At 49.1% G+C, this 19,267-nt stretch overlaps 1 protein-coding gene across 1 annotated transcript in view; it reads left to right on the top strand.

The window, feature by feature from the left end:
- The window catches only part of NAT8L (N-acetyltransferase 8 like), a 29,934-nt gene extending 11,076 nt beyond the window's left edge, over positions 1-18,858 (top strand). The window contains exon 3 of the mRNA XM_049834981.1: positions 16,947-18,858. Coding sequence (XP_049690938.1) covers positions 16,947-17,314 — 368 coding nt within the window. The 3' untranslated portion in view covers positions 17,315-18,858. The remainder of the gene's footprint in view (positions 1-16,946) is intronic.
- Positions 18,859-19,267: the final 409 nt, after the last annotated feature.

Genomic DNA, 19,267 nt, shown 5'->3' with positions numbered 1-19,267 from the left:
GTAATACTTCTTTCAGCCTGAAACAAAATTGTTGGTTCTGTTACAGGCTTCCTTAAGAAGCAAAGGTCAGACCCAAGTATATATTTCCTGACTTGGAAACGGGCATCGGAGATGCAAGTTTATTTGCTTTTTACAGTCGCAGCTCTTGGTCTCTGTGCTAACGCTGCTAATTGAAATGGGGGATGATGTCCGGCCATGAATGGCTCCTCAGTGCACCTCGCATACAACTCTCATTTCAACAGCCATCAGATAATAACATATACTATTGGGAGCCGATAGTGGTTCCTTGAATTATTTTTTTCCATTTTTCCCCCCCTCTTCCTTCCCCTGCCACATCAGTTCTATATCCCACTTTTCCAGTCTTGTGTCAAGCTGCAATATTTGCATTTTTTTATCCTTTGAATTCTGCTTGGCTCTCTTGTCCATCCCTGTGTTGAATTCTCTGGTGGGTTTTTCTGGTCTGGTTCTTGCTTCATTCATCACTTATGGCATTTCCCAACAGCGATGGCCGCACACCCAGCATCCATCTTTGTATCTGATCTTCCCCTTCCTTCCATTATGCTTTTAAATTTATGTCCCTTTGCTTAAGTTCATTCTTCTCCTTCTTAGTTTGTTGTTCAGATATTTTGCATGGTGAACACAAGTTGGTTTGGGTTTTTTTTTGTAGAATACTCAGAATAACAAAGATGAGAAAATAAATAGAAGTCAGCAGCACGAGGATATTGTGTCTGCTAAGCTGAAAACAGAGTGCGTCAGTGCACAAACCCACGTGTCAGCGATGGTGGGGAGAGGACATTTTGCCTAAAGGCAAATGAACTGCCAACAACAGGAGTTCTTACACCTTCTTTAGAGCATCTGACCCACATCACTCCCAGATGAATCTGGGCACGGCCTGTTGATCTTTTTGCTATGATTTTTCCTATAAACCCCATTCTTCCTGTTTTAATAGGATATATAAAATCATTATTGTAGCCAGAGTACAGGAAAAAATCCATTTCATTTGCTGAGATCAGGGCTTTTTGTTCTTTTTTTGGAGGTGCCAAATCTGTTCATCTTCCCTGGAACTAGATAACAGCATCAGAAACACTGTGTAACACTTCTAGTGGGAATCCAGGGAAGACCTAAATCTGTAGTCTTTCAATTTAAAGTAATGTTAAATAGTAGAACTGCAAAGAGAAGGTTTTGAAAATAGCCTGGTTTGGAGCACCTGCCATTTGTAAGTGCTAAGCAATTTTAGATGATGGTTAGTTAGAGACAGAGCAATAAAAGCATGGCAGATACCCGGCTGCTTAACAGCAGTGAGTGTCTTGGTAAAGTCCTCGTTATTGGAATTACGTTGTTAGTGGTGGGATTTGTTAAAAAAGAGAAGGTGAGCAGGGGGCGGGGGGAAGTTACTGTACGAAAGGGATGCTAATGAGAGATTTTCTAAAAATCCAAACTGTTTAAAAGGGGTATTTGTAAAATGCCTTTTCAAGCTTTTGCTGCCTGTAAAGTCAATTAGATTCACTTAATGGCTATGAAAATATACGTCTAGTGTGATTTCAGAACCTGCAAATGTTCAGAGGATAACATCAAGCTGTGCCTCTCGGGCAGCGATTTTCATTTGGGAGTAAGCCATCATCAGGTTTTACGGGGCTTTTTTTTGAGCCATCAGTAGTCTGAAAAGCATCAAAACATCTGCAAGGATTCTTGAGAAGTGGGAACATTTTTCATGGATAACTCAAAACAGCTAAAGAGGATTTCAGTGAAATTCTAAAACCCACCCCACCCCCCACCCCCATCCACTAAGAGTGAACTCTAGTACAGTTTGGCTTAAAGATTCAGTGGAGCATTTGCTTTAACTTAATCATGGGCTTAAATCCCTTGTCTCTTGTTGGGAGTTTAGCATATGCTGAGGGCCATCCTTCAGTACAGGTCCAAGTGCTCTTTTGATATTTACAGGAGACCTGCGACATAAATGGGAAATGTAATGATGGAGTAAACTTTGAGTTTGCTCTGTGTATGCTGTCAGCTGCCTGCAAGATGAATTTATGATGTTTTAGGGAAAACTGGTACATCAGAAGGAGGAGTTGTTGCAGGTGTGAACCTGCTCTTAGTTATATTCCTTCTGCCCTGTCTTACATCAGGTATGGGGGTTTAGTGTTATTCAGTGTTGACTTTCTAGTTGGGAAAATCCAATGGATCCTCAAAATAATGCATTTCTACCCAGGGGTTTGTGTGGATTTGTATCTGTCCTGGCTCTGGTTGCTGTAGGTGCTGTTCATATTAATAAGTTGATACCCTTTCTGCAGATACTTGGTGAATGAGAGCATCACAGGCTGATGGTACACGGCATGAATGTACCTGCTTTCACTAGCCCTGAGCAGACTGCCCTTCATTTCCCACCTGTCTCCCCAACAGAGTGAGACGTGGCCCGTTACCTACTCACTCCACTGATTTATTTTGCAAATCTCTTTCAAATCCCCGGTTCTCATGATTCGTATTGAGGCTGGGGCTCAAAGGAACCCCACTCACGTGGATGTGGGGTGTAAGATGGTGATAGATGGTCATCACAGGAGATCTGAGAATAACCGGATTAGGCTTTTGTAGGGACGTTTTGGCCTGATTGGTCTGGCGTAGTAGTTTGAATATGTGGCAAAGGGCTTTTTTCTTTTTTAATTTTAGAGATGTAGAGATTTACACATGTAATTTTCATTTTCTGTTAATGCATCATCCACAACAGGTCCATTGTCTTTGCCCAGCCCGACAGATGTTCATGTATTTATGGATGTAGAATTTTCTTATGCTGCCACATTAAATAAATGTGCTAGTTTCAGTCTGCAGTAGTGGAGTTCAGTAGAATTACACCTAAGGCGCATTGGCCTTGATGTACCGGAAGAGGGATGTAGAAACACGTTGGTTTTAACAACAGTGAGCATCCAGGTGTGTGTTTTTCTGCATCGTGGCAGTGCACTGGCTTTACATGGGGCATTGGCACTGGTTTGCTGAGAGTTAAAAATTGATGTGTGGTGATGGAGGCTTGCACTTCTCAGGAGGTTTTGCTGCGATCTGCAGCGTGGTGGGTGGAAGGAGACAATACTGAGGCTTTGTAGAGGACTTCCAGTTTTGTTAATTACGTGACAGAAGGAAGTGACGTCTTGACCCAGTGTTTGCCCTCTTTGCTCTGTAGGGCTCCAGCAGATTGGGTGGGGGGAGCCCTTTACATTAGCATAGAGAGGTGGGACACACCAGAGCAACCTTACTCTGGGGCTTAGTTTGGCTGAGTTAAGTATAAATATAGTGGCCCTCCAGGGATTAAATATTTACAGTAAATCTAAAAAAATAAGAGGGCTGCAGGCAAGAAAGGTGTTAATCTACAGTGGGAGCCAGCAGTGAGATGGCCATGGGGAGGTGGTTCCTGAAGGGCAGTAGGTTGCCTTCACAGGCTTCTCCTGCTGGAAGAAAGCCTGTGTTTATTTTCAAGGAGAGGGTGCCCATTGCAGTAGTGTCCCTGGGAGTCCTGGCCATCACAATGGCTCAGTTGCCTCGGAAGGGCTGAGGACCCCCAGACACCATCTCAGGAGGGGCTCAGCATCTCCCGCAGCCAGGCTTTACAAGTACAGCAGGATGGGAACGCAGCGGTACCCCGTCTGCTGACTCTACCTGACCACCGGAGCCACCACCCACTGTGTCAGTTGGTTGAGGGTTGGGTTGGAGGTGTGGGAAGGTGCAAACACCAGGAGGTGCCTGCAGCTCTCAATGGGTCAGGTTCAGCCCCACAGCAGCACAGCAAAACGCCTCGGGGTCTGGTCCCGTGTGGTGGGCTGAGTGCCTCCTTCCCTGCTCTTCCAGAAGAAGATGGGCTGGTTGGTACGTTGTAGGGTAAGAGTCATTGCTGGAGGAAGATCTCCAGTGTTTGAAGAGTGATGGTGTTAAAAGCTCTTAGGGAATACTTGGAAGGTTTGCTTCCAGAGAGGTTTGCTAGTTATTTATTCATTTATTTATATGGGTCAGGAGTTGCATTTGCTACAAACTGAAGCATTAGTCCTGTCACTACCTCTAGCCTCGGATGTCGGAAGTGCATGGCAGACCACCTTTCCAAGGGAAAGGCCTTGTTTCTTGGCATGCTGCAGGTGGAAATTGCTTTTTTTTCCCCATCACTTTCCATGCCAGGATGAGCGTCTCTGCAGACACTGTGCCGCCTTGATGGCAGCAGGGCAGAGAGGCTGTGGGTTTGGTTGGTTGACCCGAGCCTGATTTTCCTTACCAGCTTTATTGTCATTTCAGTTCCCCTGTTATTTAGTCATCTGTTCCTCACGCAGAGGTTAGGGGACTAGGTTTGACCCACTGGTTGGGAGGCTCATACTAACAGGTCAGACAGGACTGGTCCCGGTGAGAAGTGCCCAAAGGAGCACCCTTGGCAAGCGGCTGGGGAGGACAGTTAGTGAGCTGTGCTTCAGTGCCACCCTCACTCCTCGCCTCTTGAGCTCTTCCCAGTCCATTGCAATGGATTTGGGGGGCTCATCTTGGTGTGGCAGATGGTGACTATTCATGCGCTATGATATGATGGGGTGGGTTGGTCCCAACTGATTATAACTGGCGTCCTTGTTGGATGCCTGAGCTCTGCGAAAGGTGTGTGTGCGCAGCACCATTTCAAGCTGCTGTGCTAGAAATAGGAAGAAATATTTATTGCTTGCAATAGGCTCAAGGAGATCAAGCTTGTACTGTCTGACTTCAGCCTGTAGTTTGTACCAAATCTGTGCCCTGGACCTTTTCTTTTTTTCCTGATGCTTTCCTCCACGTTGAGTAATGAATTCTTCACTGTGGTTTCAGAGAAAATGTAACTCCTTGTGACTGCTGTTTCATTCCTGTAGATTATTAATACAATGGAAAGTTAAAGGTCGGGGAGGTTTGATTCATTGTGTTAGCAACAAGGTAGGATTCTTGTGAAACTCAAGTCATCTGCAGAAAGAAAGGCCTTGAGTGCAGCAGAGTCTGATTTATCATTAATATTAGTAGAATATCATGGTAGCTTCTCTTTGCCATGCAGCATATGGTGAAATGCTGTCCCTGTCTGCCAGTTCCTAGTATGCCCCAGGAAGGAAAGCAGAGGAGCTACCCTGGGGTCTCAGACTTTTCTGGTCGGTGTTTCTGCACCATAAATATTGCTAACTGCTACTCGTCATTATTGGTCATCAGCTGCTGTGGTAGTGAAGTCCTCATTCAGAGGCTTTTGAGGGCAGCAGGAATGTGCTAAGAGGGGAAAAACAACCAATGTTCAGAACTACTGAAACATGCCATACAGTGTGTTTTGGCTGAATGTATGCATCCTTTACATGACTTACAAATGAATGTTGTGCTGTTGCCCCTTTCTGTCACTTCTCTGACTTAACAGACATAGATTGGGGTGTGTTTGCAGAACCAGTCAGCATTTGCACCAGCACTTGGGGAACACCGTCCCATGTGTTGGGATTATATGCTGTAAAATGCAGTTGGTTACCTGCTAGGGTGACCTATTCCCAGCTCTGACATCCTTGATGCCTCCACAAGTAATGTAAGCAATGTAGTTCTGGTTTGGGGTGTGTTTTGGTTTGGGTCGTTTTGTCTGTCCTGTTTCAAATACACAAATGTTTTTCATCCTTCCCTTTTCACTATAGGTAGGTGATCTGGCTGTAAGGTAGGGGAGGCGCCTCTCAGCCTTGTTTTAGATTCTGATTTAAAGAGCTTGCATGCATAGATGGGTTATTTTGTCCTAACACATCACTATACCATACCTTAAGTTTGAACCTACATCTTGGGAGCAATTCATAAAATCCTAGAATGGTTTGGGTTGGAAGGGACCTTAAAGATCATCTAGTTCCAACCCCCCTGCCATGGGCAGGGACACCTTCCACTAGACCAGGTTGCTCAAAGCCCCATCCAGCCTGGCCTTGAACACTGCCAGGGAGGGGGCATCCACAACTTCTCTGGGCAACCTGTTCCAGTATCTCACCACCCTCACGGTAAAGAACTTCTTCCTTATATCTAATCTAAATCTACCCTCTTTCAGTTTTAAAGCCATTACCCCTTGTCTTATCATTATACTCCCTTGTAAAAAGTCCCTCCCCATCTTTCCTGTAGGCCCCCTTTAGGTACTGGAAGGCTGCTAGAAGGTCTCCCCAGAGCCTTCTCTTCTCCAGGCTGAACAACCCCAACCCTCTCAGCCTGTCCTCATAGAGGAGGTTCTCCAGCCCCCTGATCATCTTTGTGGCCCTCCTCTGGACTCACTCCAACAGGTCCATGTCCTTCTTATGTTGGGGCCCCCAGAGCTGAACGCAGTACTGCAGGTGGGGTCTCACAAGAGTACAGGGGCAGAATCGCCTCCCTCGACCTGCTGGTCACGCTTCTTTTAATGCAGCGCAGGATACGGTTGGCTTTCTGGCCTGCGAGTGCACATTGCCAGGTCGTGGTGAGCTTCTTGTCACCCAACACCCCCAAGTCCTTCTCCTCAGGGCTGCTCTCCATCCACTCATCACCCAGCCTGTGTTTGTTCTTGGGATTGCCCCAACCCATGTGCAGGACCTTGCACTTGGCCTTGTTGAACTTGATGAGTTTTTGTATGGGCCCACCTCTCAAGCCTGTCAAGGCCCCTCTGGATGGCATCCCTTACCTCCAGCATGTCAACTGCACCACACAGCTTGGTGTCGTCATTCATCTTGCCTACCTTATTCCTGGCTAAAAGTAGTTGTTTGCACTGAGCTGTGTAGGCTTTTGCTGTGGTCATTTGCAGAAGAGGGGCTGTCCTGGAGGGTGACTCACCTTAAAAGTTGTTGACCTTGGTTAGCGCAGCATAAAACTCCTTGGAAGTCCTTGTAGAGCTCAGAATTGCATTTATTATTTAACCTTAAATAAATGTAACATTAGTTTCTCTTTGCTGTGAAGCATTTGGCGCAATACCTGTGTAGATACAGGCGCTTCTGTTGAACTAAAGGGAGTTTTGGCTAAATTTAGACTGGAGGAGTAATGATGGATGGTGAAAATAAGATGGATTCTATTCGTTTTCCTTGTATGATTTATGGCTAGGCCAACTGCTAGGCTAAAAGGACGTCATTTGATGATTATTGCTCAGTGCCTTTTTACAGTAATGCATATGAAGTAAAAGTCATTCAGCAAATAATGAATTCTAAAACATCCAATAATTGTAGATTTTCCATTTTTTTTTTAGTATTTGGAAGTGGAAAGTGCTGTAATGTAAATTCAGTACCTTTCTGAAAGCAATAAAGCCATATAGTGAAAGACTGATGTAGAAGATGGAGACCGAGCCTTAACAATGTCCTGTGAAGGAGCTGGCTTAAAACACAACAGCAACACATTTAGTCTTGTAAACTAATTTAACTAATGGGGGGCTAATTGTCATGTCAGTCTTTTGGAGCAGTTGCTGGGAGGATGCAGGCTAACAAAGCTGGCTTGATTTCTTTTTTCCTTTAAAATTCTGACTAAAAACCACTCTAAATTCTAAAGCGTTGGTTGACTTAAGGTCTGACTCTGCAGTTGATAGGCTTAGTGTGGATTTTGGATGCATAGGGAATATCTAGTCTGAAAGTATTTTAAATACTTTTTTCTGGTTTTGTCCGTTTGTGCAGACCAGTCTGTTCTGCTGAGCCAGCTCCATTGAGCTGGGACTCATCATCCAGTTAGCCCTGAGGACAATGCCAGGCCAAAATCACACATTCTAGTCTTTATCCGCTCCTTTAAGCTATTTAATTCTTTGCTTATCGATGACAATTGCTCACATGCAAAAACCACAGACAATGCCTGGTTTCTCAAACTGTGCTTTCTCTTGATGACCCAGCAGGTAGACCCCAATCACTAACATGGGTGGTTTTGTCTCCCCTTTTTCTCTAGCGTGTCCGTCTTTTCAATAGGAGAGAGCAGAGCGATGGACCAGGCTAAATATGCCCTGATAACCAGGGTACTTCTAATCCCCCATAACTGCCTCTGCAGCTTTTTCTTGAACAGTTGTTATACGTTGGCTTTATTACAGTCTTTGCTTTTCAAGGTGCATCATGGCCAGCAAAAAGAGCCGGATACAAGATTTTAAAGTCCTGCTGTTGCACTTCTTAATATAGCACCCTCTGAAATGTGCTGGAAGGGCTGTCTTTACCCTGTCTGCAGCATTGCCTGGATTTCTAGCTGTCTCATCAAAAGCCTATTCCTGAGATGTGCCGAGCACTTCCCGGGGCTTTGCTGAGCCCCCCCGGTGCTGTCACACGTGGTGACACTCTGGGCCCCGCAGGACTGAAGCCTGTTTGAAAAAGCAGCCTGTGAAGCACTGACATGGGGTATGGCCACTAACGGCTTGGGTTGATCCAGATGTCCAGGTTGGGTCCTCCTGAAGCTTTAGAGGAGTAAGGTGCATGAGTAGGAGCTGTCATTTAGGTGTTTCAGAGGAACAGGGTGAGGTTTAAAGCAAAGGTTTTAAGAAGATTAGAAATGCCTGCTGGGTTACATCCCCAGCAGTGGCAGCAGGAGATGCTGTTAGGATCAAACCTGGCCACTTTCTGAAGTCCATTTGCTGCAGAATATGTTTTTCTTTTCTCCAGCCAAAATGTTAGAGTGGAAGTAAACTACAGCTAGCTGTCAACATTTTGGTGGTTTTCCAGCGGCTTTGACAGCCCCAAATGGAATACCTATGATAAAGTAGCTGGGTACTTTTGAGGATGGACCAGCTCCCATCAGGAAGCATGGTGCAGGCATTGATAAAAGTCAGTTCTCATACTGTTACTCTAAATTGCAACCCCATCACGCTTTCCATCCCCAGGTGAAGGTAAAGCTGGACTGCAGCAAAACCTCCTGGTGGGACCGTCACCTGTGCAGCGTGTGCTGCTGCTCCAGGTTTATCAGCGGTGGCACATTATGGCATATACCAGTCTGAATCCAAATATGCTTTCAGGTTTGCACAGATGTTCAGGCCAGCTGCTGCCTGCGGTCCAAAACCCCATTGCCCCCCGTGTTTCGTTTTATGCTCTGGCTTATCAGCTGCAGAGGCCACCTCTGAATTCCTGTCTCCTGGGGTGGTTTGAGACCCATTGCTGTTGTGGGTTGTGATTATGATGTTTCTGGTAGCGAATGTGTATGGAACCGAGCTGTGGCCATGTTGCAGATTGAATGCTGGATGTCACTGTCATCCCACCGATCCCCTGCTGATTGCTGCTCCGGAGGCTTTGCCTGAGCTTAGAGATGGTTGGAAGTAGCTTTAGCCCTTGGTAACAACAACAAAAGTGAAACGTAGCAAGGGTGGAAAAGAAGGTAGATGGAGAAGTAGCTGAGCTGTTGTTTGGGACCGAATCATCCACCTCTTTTCATGTCGTGCAGGTGATGTCATTGCCTGCTGCCCAGATGCCCCATGAATCAAGGGGTGTCACCCACCCCCTGCATATAGATGTGCTGCCCTGTGCTTTTCCAGCAGGCAATTATTTACAATGGGGCAATGAATCCTGCGGCGGTAGGTTATGTGGAGTTATTTATGGGAAGGAAGGGGTCCCACAGCATTTCTAATTTCATGCATGAATAATTCTTGTGAGTCCCTGACATTTTTCTGTTCCCTCATGCCTGGGCCTTGTCTGGTGTAGAGGAATGCTCGTGGGTGTCAGGAGCGTCAGAGCTGGGGTCTCTCACATCACACCCGGTTTCCGTGGCCATAAACTACTCTGAAATGCCATTATTTTGTAGGAGCCCTCCAGGAATACCTTTTAACTGAAGTCAAGTGTAGAGTTATTAGCAGAAGTTGTGGGAGCTGTTATGCAGCCCTGCTTGAAGCCAAGGGGAACTAGAAAGGTGGAAGGGAGAGAAACTCAAGACATGGGAAGGATGGAGGTAAGAAGAGATAATAGGATAATAATGTGCCTCATAAACACGGAAATAAATCCCTCCCCATCCTGGCTAGCTGAGCAGTTGCAGTCAGAAGCAGGTACAGCTGTTGCCTGTCCTTGGTTAGTCCCTGTGCCCAAGCCGCCCGTGTCTGTGGCCAGGCGGCAGCCGATGTGTCATGTCTGTGCCCCAAACTCCTCCCGCCAGCAGCATTCACATTACAGCAGCCGCACTCTCCCCAGAAGAGCATCGTTTCTCCCTTGACGTTGATGTAAATTGGCTGGTCTGCCCTGCATTTCACCGAGGACGGAAGAGAAGGAGGAGGGAGAGTTGCCTCAAGTGCTGAGCTCCTTTGGTCCCTCTTCAAAACCCAGACAGGGTAAAAGGGCAGGGATTTAAATGGCATCAGCAATACACGGCCATGGCACAGCCAGCTTTGGGCTGGGGACTCTGTCTGCTTGCTGCTGCGCATGGCCTGTCTTGCTTAAAGCGATGTGTATAAATAGTGCTGGCAGGAGGAGAGGCGAGACACTGAACTTTGGGGCTTTTTAACTGGTTATCTATAAATAAGTAATAACTGCACAGCACTGTGTCCAGTGCAAGACACCCCCTGGTTCCCTCTGTAATGCCTTGCTCAGACCACCCCTGCTTGGCAGAAAGGGCTGCTGCTCTGGCCAAAATCGCACCAGAAGATGGCACAGGAGGATGAACAAGCGACTACAAGGGCAAATATTTAAAGCTTCGTGATGTAACACTGTGTTGCGTTTCCTCTGTCCCGGTATTTCTGTGCATTGGTGTTGCACCGGGCTGTGCCGCAGTACATCAGCAGGGAGTACTTTGGGGGCATTCAGATCTCTAGGATCAGTAAGCCTGTCACTTTTGGCAAGCTTTTATGTAGGTATGTTAAAGGCAAGGGACACAGGCAATTGCAAGTCCTGCCCTATGGGAAGCGCAGGGATGATTTTTGGGTTTTTGGGGGTTGGTTTGTGGCGGTGGCTTTTTTTCCCCCTTTTGCCCCTTTGTAGCAGCCTGGGGGAAAACCTAGGATAGAGAGGGTTGTTTGCCCTGTGCAGGATGCTGATTCTCCCAGCAAAGCCCTGAAGACGCGCACCGAGCCTGTGGGCAGCCCCCGTCCCCTCCCAGAGCTCACACCTGCACATCACGCCTCTGTCAGGGATGGAGGTTCCTAATTTTTCATTTTGGGTGGTCTGGCCAGAGTTTCTCTTAATATCAGCTTCCTTTTCTCACGGTGGCCAGTCCTCAGATGCTTTCCTGGCTCTGCTGTAAGCTTGCAGAGGAGCTGGCGTTTGCCTGGCGGGTTCCCAGCAGTGGTGGTGGGAGCTGCTGAGTGGCTTTGCTGGTCCCCTCATCTGGATGATGCTCTGAGGATGTCACCCAGGACAGCTGTGAGCCGGGAGGAGAACTGCTTACATTTGCATCACTGTGACATGAACTGAAAATCACAGTCTGTGCTTGAAGGGACATTGCCTTGAGAAGTTGCATGTCTGTCTGGAAATTATGTTCCCCGAATAACCCTCAAAGAGTTAATAAGAGCTTGGCTGCAGGGATAGCAGTGCCACCCTTGAAGAAAGAGGGAAAAGACTGGCCTGCCTCTGGGCAAGGTTTCTATACTTGCCCTAAGCTGACCCTCCAAGGAAAACTTCTTCCTGCAGGTGTGCAACCCCACCGATGCAAAATGAGCACCAGCAGCCGGTGGTGGCCGCAGGAGCTGCTCTCTCCTCTCTCCAGCCCTGTGCAAAGCAGGAATAGGTTCTACCTGGCTCGGCCCCTCACCCCTCTGTGCCAGGGTGCTGGCACCGGGGAGGACCCAAGTGTGAGTTCAGGATGTTTTGGGGCGACAGAGCTTTGCTTGCTCCTGTGGAAATACTAGATTTTACTAGAAAACAATGGATTTTAAAAGTACCTGGCAGACAGAGCTTTGCTTTTTGAGAGCAACACACTGCTGTTAAATTCTGGTTTTCAGGGTAGCGGTCCTTGAACGTTGAGGGACTTAGCTGTGGGAACCTGCTATAGTCAATCGCGTAGGACTCATGGTGGTGGGGAAGGCTGATGTCTCATTTTCCCCCTCTCTTCTAGCAGTACTCTCTGCTATTGCTTTTGGCTCCAGTCTTTCCACCCATCCACCCACCGGCCTTTTATTCACCAAAGGGTGTAGAAGAATTTGCGGCAAAAATAAACGAATTTATTTTCACCCACCATCCTCGTCGGCTGTGTGGGGGAGAGCTGTGCAGCTCATGATGGTGGAGGAGAGCGGGGAGGAGGTTTGCAAGCACAGCTGGGGGATCGCAGGGCATGCCCTCCTTGAGCAGGAGCGGTGGGTGCTTTAGGTGGAGGATAAGCAGCCAGCGTGGTGCCACCGCTCTGGGGAAGTCCTCAGGGCTTGGGGCCGGCAGCGGTGTGTGGAGCCTGAGGGCAGCCTGCGCTGCAGGAGAGGGGTGGGCGGATTAGAAGAACGCTCTCTTTTGGTCCTCAGTAGCTAGGAATCATCCTTAAATTTAGAGCAGAAAGGCACTGCCATCGTGTGTGCTTTCAGGTGCTAAGTGCCATCAGGTGAGGAACCACGGCTGACCTTGCTGTGAAGCATGAACAACCCAAAATCATCTTCCTTGTTATGCACATCACAGCCATTTTGTGCCTTTTTCATAGATGCATGCATGCCAAGTTTTGGGTTTGGTTTGGTTTTTTTTTTCATAGAATGGTTTGGGTTGGAAGAGACCTTTAAAGATCATCTAGTTCCACCTTCCACTACACCAGGTTGCTCAAAGCCCCATCCAGCCTGGCCTTGAACACTGCCAGGGCTGGGGCATCCACAACTTCTCTGGGCAACCTGTGCCAGTGTCTCACCGCTCTCATCGTAAAAAATTTCTTCCCTTATTACAGCTTTCGCCTGTGAGTTCCCGAAGTGGAGACTCTGTGTGGTGAGGCAGCAGGCTGGGGGAGTGGAGAGAGCTAAGCAAGGTGGTGGTGGGCTTTCCATGGCTGCTTCTCCTCACCTTCGCATTTTGGTAGCCTGGAGGGGCCAGGTGGGATCAGGAGGCAAGGGACAGTCCTGCAAAGAGGTTTGGTGTTTGGGTGGAAACAGCTAATGCATCCAGTAGGTACCTCTGGTACTCCGGAGGGATGTTCATGGGGCAGCTGTAGTTAAATGCAAGACATGCAGGAAGAACAGACCTTGGAGTGAGCTGGAAGGGCTTTGGATGACCGTAGTGATGAGTTGACATCAGTGGGACCCCAGATGATGGAGGCAGATGACAGCAAAGGCAGAGATGCAGATGCTGCCACAAGATGAGTATCTGAAGGGCAGGGAGAGTTGTAGCCATCAGGGTTTGTGTTTATTTTTGCAGCAGTGATTATTTTCAGATAGCTGTGTGAGAGAGTAAAACATCAGCTCCTGCTATTAATAGCACTGCAAACAAGGCTGTTGCTCTTTACCGACAGGTGAGGTGAAGTTAATTTTATTTCATCCTAGGTATGAAAAAGTGCAAACCCAAGATAGGCTCCGAGTCAATCCCCTCGGTCCAGAAAAGATGGGGAAGAGACCCCCCCCAGCACTGGGGGGTGGCATTGTGGGGTGGTTTTCCCAGGGTGCTTTCACCTTGCTCCAGAGTAAGTGCTGCTGAAAAAGTGGATATGGTGAGGAACGGCAGCTGGGTAGGATTGCTGAAAACGTGTTAAGTTTAGGTAAAAAGCAAACTGCAGATCTTCAGGTTTCCTGCTCTGAAACTGGAGGGTTTGCCCAGAGGAGAGGAGGTCCCAGCCCAGGGTCAGCAGTACATGGTGGGACCCCAAAACAGCTTTTGCTAGCAAATCCCCATCTGAATGGGATGCAGCTTCCTGGAGGAGGGATTTGACAACGCCACAGTTGAAAGCTGCTCCTGGGCTTGTAGCCACCTTTGGAAATTTGAGGTGTCTTTAGCAGGCTGAAGGATCTAGCCACTAGTGATCTTCAGAGCAGACGCAAGGTGGGCAGCAGGGTAACAGTGTTGGGGAGTGATGGCACTGGTGTAAACAAGAGCCGAATACAACTTGCATTGTTTGAGCAGATGTGTCCTGTCTGCTGCTAATTATAAGCGTTGCGTGCACAACACACACTGGGAGATGTGCCAGATACTATTTCTTTTCACGTTGAACTCAAAATCATTATAATTAAGCTTTAAAGTTGTAAGTAAAAACGTAACAAGGAGTGCAGATTTGCCATCATGCTGCTTGCAGCCGTGGCAGTCCCACCGGGATGGATGGGTGCGAGGGTACGGCATCCATCCTGGAGGGCAGTCAGAGGGGGCTGGGGGTGTGAAGGGCCTTGTGGGCTCCTGCCGTGGCAGGCAGAGTTGGGTTTTAAATAGGCAGAAGACCCAAAAATACTAGAAACGTGCTGTTTCACAAATGTAGGAAGTGTTGCTGAGTGAGCTTTAGCAGCCTCTTGGGCTTGGTGGGCACAGAGGAGAGGTGCTTGCTGAGAAGGGAAAATCAGGAATAAAAGCGGGAAGCAATCGCATAACCGTGGGCTGAGAGGAACCTAGGCTGGTAGCTCTGGTTTGAGGAAAATGAGACAGACTTGCCGAAGCAGCAGCTCCAGGAGGAGTTGCTGCGCGTAGGGCTGGATGAGAGGGATGCGGTGGCTGTGCCACCGGCCGTGGCTCGGCGGGCACGGGCTGATGGCTGCTTTGCGGCACTTTTTGGGGCTGCCTCGGGACCGGGTGGGTGCTGGGGATGGCACCGTGTACCCCCAGGGGAGCATCCCACCTCTGCTCCCCCAAACATGGAGGGACTCATGAACCCCCTTTTTGGACGCCGCCGCAGGAGCTGAAATTGGTGGCTGTGCGTGTAGGGGTGAGGATTACTGCGGCCCCGTTTACGTGGTGTGCTTGCCATGTGGCCGGAGGCATGATGGATGGGCTGGGGGGGGGTGCGTTGAGCAGAGCCACCATGTGTTGAGCGGTTTAAAAACAGCGTTGAGGAGCGGAGAGCAGCCAGCTCTCAGCCCTGCGATTTGTATTCGGAGGGAAGGTGGCTCCTGGGATTCAGTGCTTCTAGGTCTTCGTCTGGGGTCGTGTCTGAATAAATTACGTTTTGAGATCCGGGTGAATGCAGGGGAACGAGCTGCACTGTCAGTGCAGCAGGCAGAGGAGAGACATCTTAACTGCTCATGATAAATGGGTCAAGATGGGTCCCGGTGTTTTAAAAATTAGCTGTTGACCTAGATAGCGACAGCGTAATGACTTGCAGTGGGAACAAAAGTGAGCGTCGCTGGAGCTGCGCATCGCTCTGAAGGTGGGGACGAGCCCGGTGTGCTGGGTTGGACCTGGGCCGGTTCCCTGCCCAGGCCCCCCTGCCCGGCTTTTCCTCAGCAGCTGGGCTGTGCCGAGGGGAAGCACGGGAGACCTCGGCCGTCTTTTTCTGACGGCTTCGCTGAGTCACAAGGTGCATTTGTCTCGCAGGCAGCAGCCAGGGATGCACCTCCCGCCGCCCCGTGATTTGCTCTCCTCCGGTAACGAAGGACTCTGAGCTGCCTTTTTCAGTTCCCCCCCACTCCCCCATTTTGCCCGGGGAGCAGTGCCGTGCACCCCTGAGCACCCACCTGGGCTGTTTAACGCCGGTCCTTATGGAGGTGCGTTTGGGTTGGGGCGGTTGGCAGGGTTGATGCTAAAGATGGAGCTGCTGCCCAAGTTCGGTTTTCTTCTGCTTAGCACTGGGGAAGAAGGCCACCGCCTGCGGCAGGTCATAACGTGTCAGGGGTTTCTCCCGTGATGGGGTCCGCTTCCTCTGGATCAAGCCATCTTCCTCCTGAGCACTGAAAGTCAGTGCTTTCCTTCTTGGTGAGAGAGCTGTCAGTGCCCCTCGTTAGCTGCCGTAATTGAATAGTGGCTTTCTTAGGTGTTAATTAAGCAATATCCAAGATAAGGTCACAGTTGCCCTGTGCTGACAACATGGGTCTTTTCACTTCAGTTGAAGACACTTTTCCTTCACCAGGACTTTCTGTAAAGATCTTTAGTTAAGACCTGAGTAATTAATTACTTGAATTTCAGTTGTGGTTGGTATTTTTGTTTGGTTTGGTTCTTTTTTTTTTTTTTTTTTTTTTAAGTCCTGTTGCTGGTGGGGCCAAGCAATGCTGTAATATTCCAGAGTTACAGCAGTTTCTAACTGCATCAGGTTTAATGTTTGTTGCCCGGTACAAGCAGTGGGATGGGATGGTATCGGTGCCTCTCTCCAGAGTGGTCCAATTTTATTCGAGCTTCATAACTGAGACTGTGGTTGGAGTGCTTGGGACCTCGGGGCACTTGCCCTGAGCCCAGCTGGGTGCTCTTCAGGCTGCCGGACTTTGATTAGAATGGTTTTTGCTTTGACCTCTTGAATGCAGCATTTGCCCTACCGAGCCTTCGGCCCCATGGCAGAGCAGCAGTGCTGACCCCCCTGCACCCCCAAAAGCACAGCCTGTTCATTAAGCCGCATCCTCGTTCCTGGAGCAGTGTGCCTGCTGACCGGTACCAGGGGGCAATTAAGGATGGGCCGGTTTTGCTCGCTGAAACTCTACATGGTTTTGGCCCAAGTTGCTTGAGCACCGTGTTTCCAGCTTGCGAGATGCTCTCGCCTGGCACACGCCAGCAGAGGAGGAGCAGCAGCTCCAAAGCAAGGGGGACCCGAGGTGGGATGCAGCAAGCAGCCAAAGATGGGTTGTGCTGTGCTGGGTGGGATCCGGGACTCACTGCGGTGAAGTTACTGGTAGGACAGGAGAGCGTGGCTGCATGCGGGTCAGAAGTTACCCATCGTGTGCCACCATGAGCTGAGGATCGTCACCCGTCTGTGATGGCAGCCAAATGCACTTCATAACGCTAGGTCCCTAGGAATCTTGTTTTGGTTTGTAGTGACTTTCCTGTGGACTTTCCTTGGGAGAACAAATTCCCTTCACAGTGTCAAGGGAAAAGAAAGTTTGGTCCTTATTTATGGAGGCCGTTAGTCCCCACACGTGACAGAGAGGTGATTTCTGACCCCAAGCCCGGCTCCCATTGGTGTGTTCTGTCAACGGGTGCTTTGCCTGCCTTGCCCATCCGGGGCGGCCGGTGGCTACATGTGCTCATGTGCTGCTTTATCTCCCACAGGCTCCTGCTTCTGGGTCGCCGTCCTGGACGGCAACGTGGTGGGAATCGTGGCAGCACGGGGCAACGAGGAAGATAACACGGTGGAGCTGCGCCGCATGTCCGTCGACTCCAACTACCGTGGGAAAGGGATCGCCAAGGCCCTGGGGCGCAAAGTGCTGGAGTTTGCCATGCTCAACAACTACTCCTCCGTCGTGCTGGGAACCACGGCCGTGAAGATGGCAGCCCACAAGCTCTACGAGTCCTTGGGGTTCAAGCACGTGGGTGTTGTCGAACATTACGCCCTGCCGGGGATGACGCGCTCCTTACTGGAGAGAATGTTTTTCCAGCTCCGCTACCACCGCTACCGCCTGCAGCTGCGGGAAGAATAAAAAAACCCAACCAACCAAACGAAAAAAAAAAAATTATCTTTTTTCCTCCTCTTCCCCCTTCAAAAATAATAAATTACCCTCCTATTTCTCGTCACTGTTGATTTGCCAATTTTGGGTTGAGTTTTTGTTCCCTCATGTCATCTTTTGGTTTGCTCCGTGCAGCTCGATCGTCCGGCCGAGGAGCGTTCCTTCCTCGCATGCTGTAGGTGGTGGTGCTGGGAGTCCTGCGACCCGGCGGGGCAGAGCGGAGCGGAGCGGCGGCCTCTCCTTCCCAGGTACCTCCGTAAAGCACAGAAACTTAACTGCAAAATAGTACCACTGCTCTGGTGTACATAGTCTTCTCCTTTTCCAAATGTAAGATAACATAGTGATGCATTCATAATAGCGCGGAAATATTACTTGAATGCAGTTTTCAGTATTTCATGCACCAGTAAGTAGAATATGCATTCGTCTTACCGTTATTTACTGGTTAATAGTTTTCAAAGAAACGGTGGGGGGTAAACCCCCCCCACCCCACCCCAACCCGCTTGCTACAATGCATGAAGAGGAAAGCGCGTGCACGCACTCAAACACATCGCACTGCCACCACGGCACTGGTGTTGCACTTTTTTTGGATGTGCCTCATTCTGCCAAATGTCTGAGAGACCCTGGGTGCATCCGGTAACCACGACTCCGCTCCATTCCCCCCCTCCTTCCTAAGCCAGCACAGACTCGGACCGGCTGAACTCTGAGCCCCATTGTACCATAGTGTGAAGTTAAGATCAAACCTAAATATCTCCTGCGCTGTTCTGTAGCCATGCGTAACCTGCAGTCCTGGGCCAGACTCCGCATGTGCGTTGGACTTTCTCTTTGCTGCCTTTTGGGGTTCTTCGTTTGTTTGTTTTTATTTTTATTTTTAAGGGGTTTTTTTTTGTTGTTGTTGTTATTACTTTTAGTTTTGGCTTTTGCTGAATGGTGTCATTGAGGCGTAATGGAGGCTGCAGTTCCTATGGCAACACATTTGCACATTAATGTGCGCACCGAATCTAACCACTTCAGAGAAGCAACGTGTGACAGATAATAGCATTTTGGGGAGCACCGGGGTGGCGGGGGGGAGAGTACTTATTATCTTATCCAGCTGCTTGTTTGATAAATGTAGATGGCCTCACTGCAGCCTTCCATCAAAGGTAATTAACTGCTTTAATGATGTCAGATTTGTGAATTGTACAATGCAAAAAGCAATGCAAAGCAGATTCGGCATGTGTCTGTACCCGGTATGTATGTACAGTGCCTGCCAACTAAAGAATAACCGAGACTACAGCTTCTTCTAGCCTGAGATATCAACTTTTATAACTTATTTAAACAAATAGCAACTTTGCATGAATTACGTCTGGGGGGAAAAAGAAGAGCGGTAGGTTTTAATTTTTAAAACGTGGTATCAGAAGTATACAGAAAACCATTTCTGGCTGCACTTAATTTGGGGTGGGTGGAGGGGTTCAGCTCTGTTAATACATTTAGAGGGAAAACCCCTTTAATTTAGTTCCTGGGCAAAAAAAAAGTTACTATTTTACGAAGTATTATGCGTGGGGGGGCGGGGGGGGGGGGGAACCACCACCTATCATGAAGAACCCGATGAAAGGGTAGAGCACGCGTTAACCACGCTTGCGCTTGCAAACACGATGGAAGCATCGGCGGGAGAGCCCCAGAAGGGAGCCGGCGTGGGGCTTGCGGACAGGAGAGGAGCCGTGGGGCGGACGGGGAGGGGGGCAGCGGCACGGACCCACGCGTGCTGGATGCTGCCCGGGTCTCGCTCGTACCGAGCCGTGCCCTTTCCTCTCCAGCCGAAAGCTTTCCCGGCACTGAGACGTGCCCGGCGATGCTGAATGAGAGCAGCGGGGAGGGGGGCTCGCCCCATCCCCGCTGGGGCCGTGGACTGGGCACCAGTGCCGGGGATGGAGGGGCCGTTTGGCACAA

The sequence above is a fragment of the Accipiter gentilis genome, chromosome 3 (genome assembly GCF_929443795.1).
Source record: "Accipiter gentilis chromosome 3, bAccGen1.1, whole genome shotgun sequence".
Taxonomy (NCBI): domain Eukaryota; kingdom Metazoa; phylum Chordata; class Aves; order Accipitriformes; family Accipitridae; genus Astur; species Astur gentilis.
Note: the sequence above shows the minus strand (reverse complement) of the source record. Positions and strands in the feature narration are given on the sequence as shown.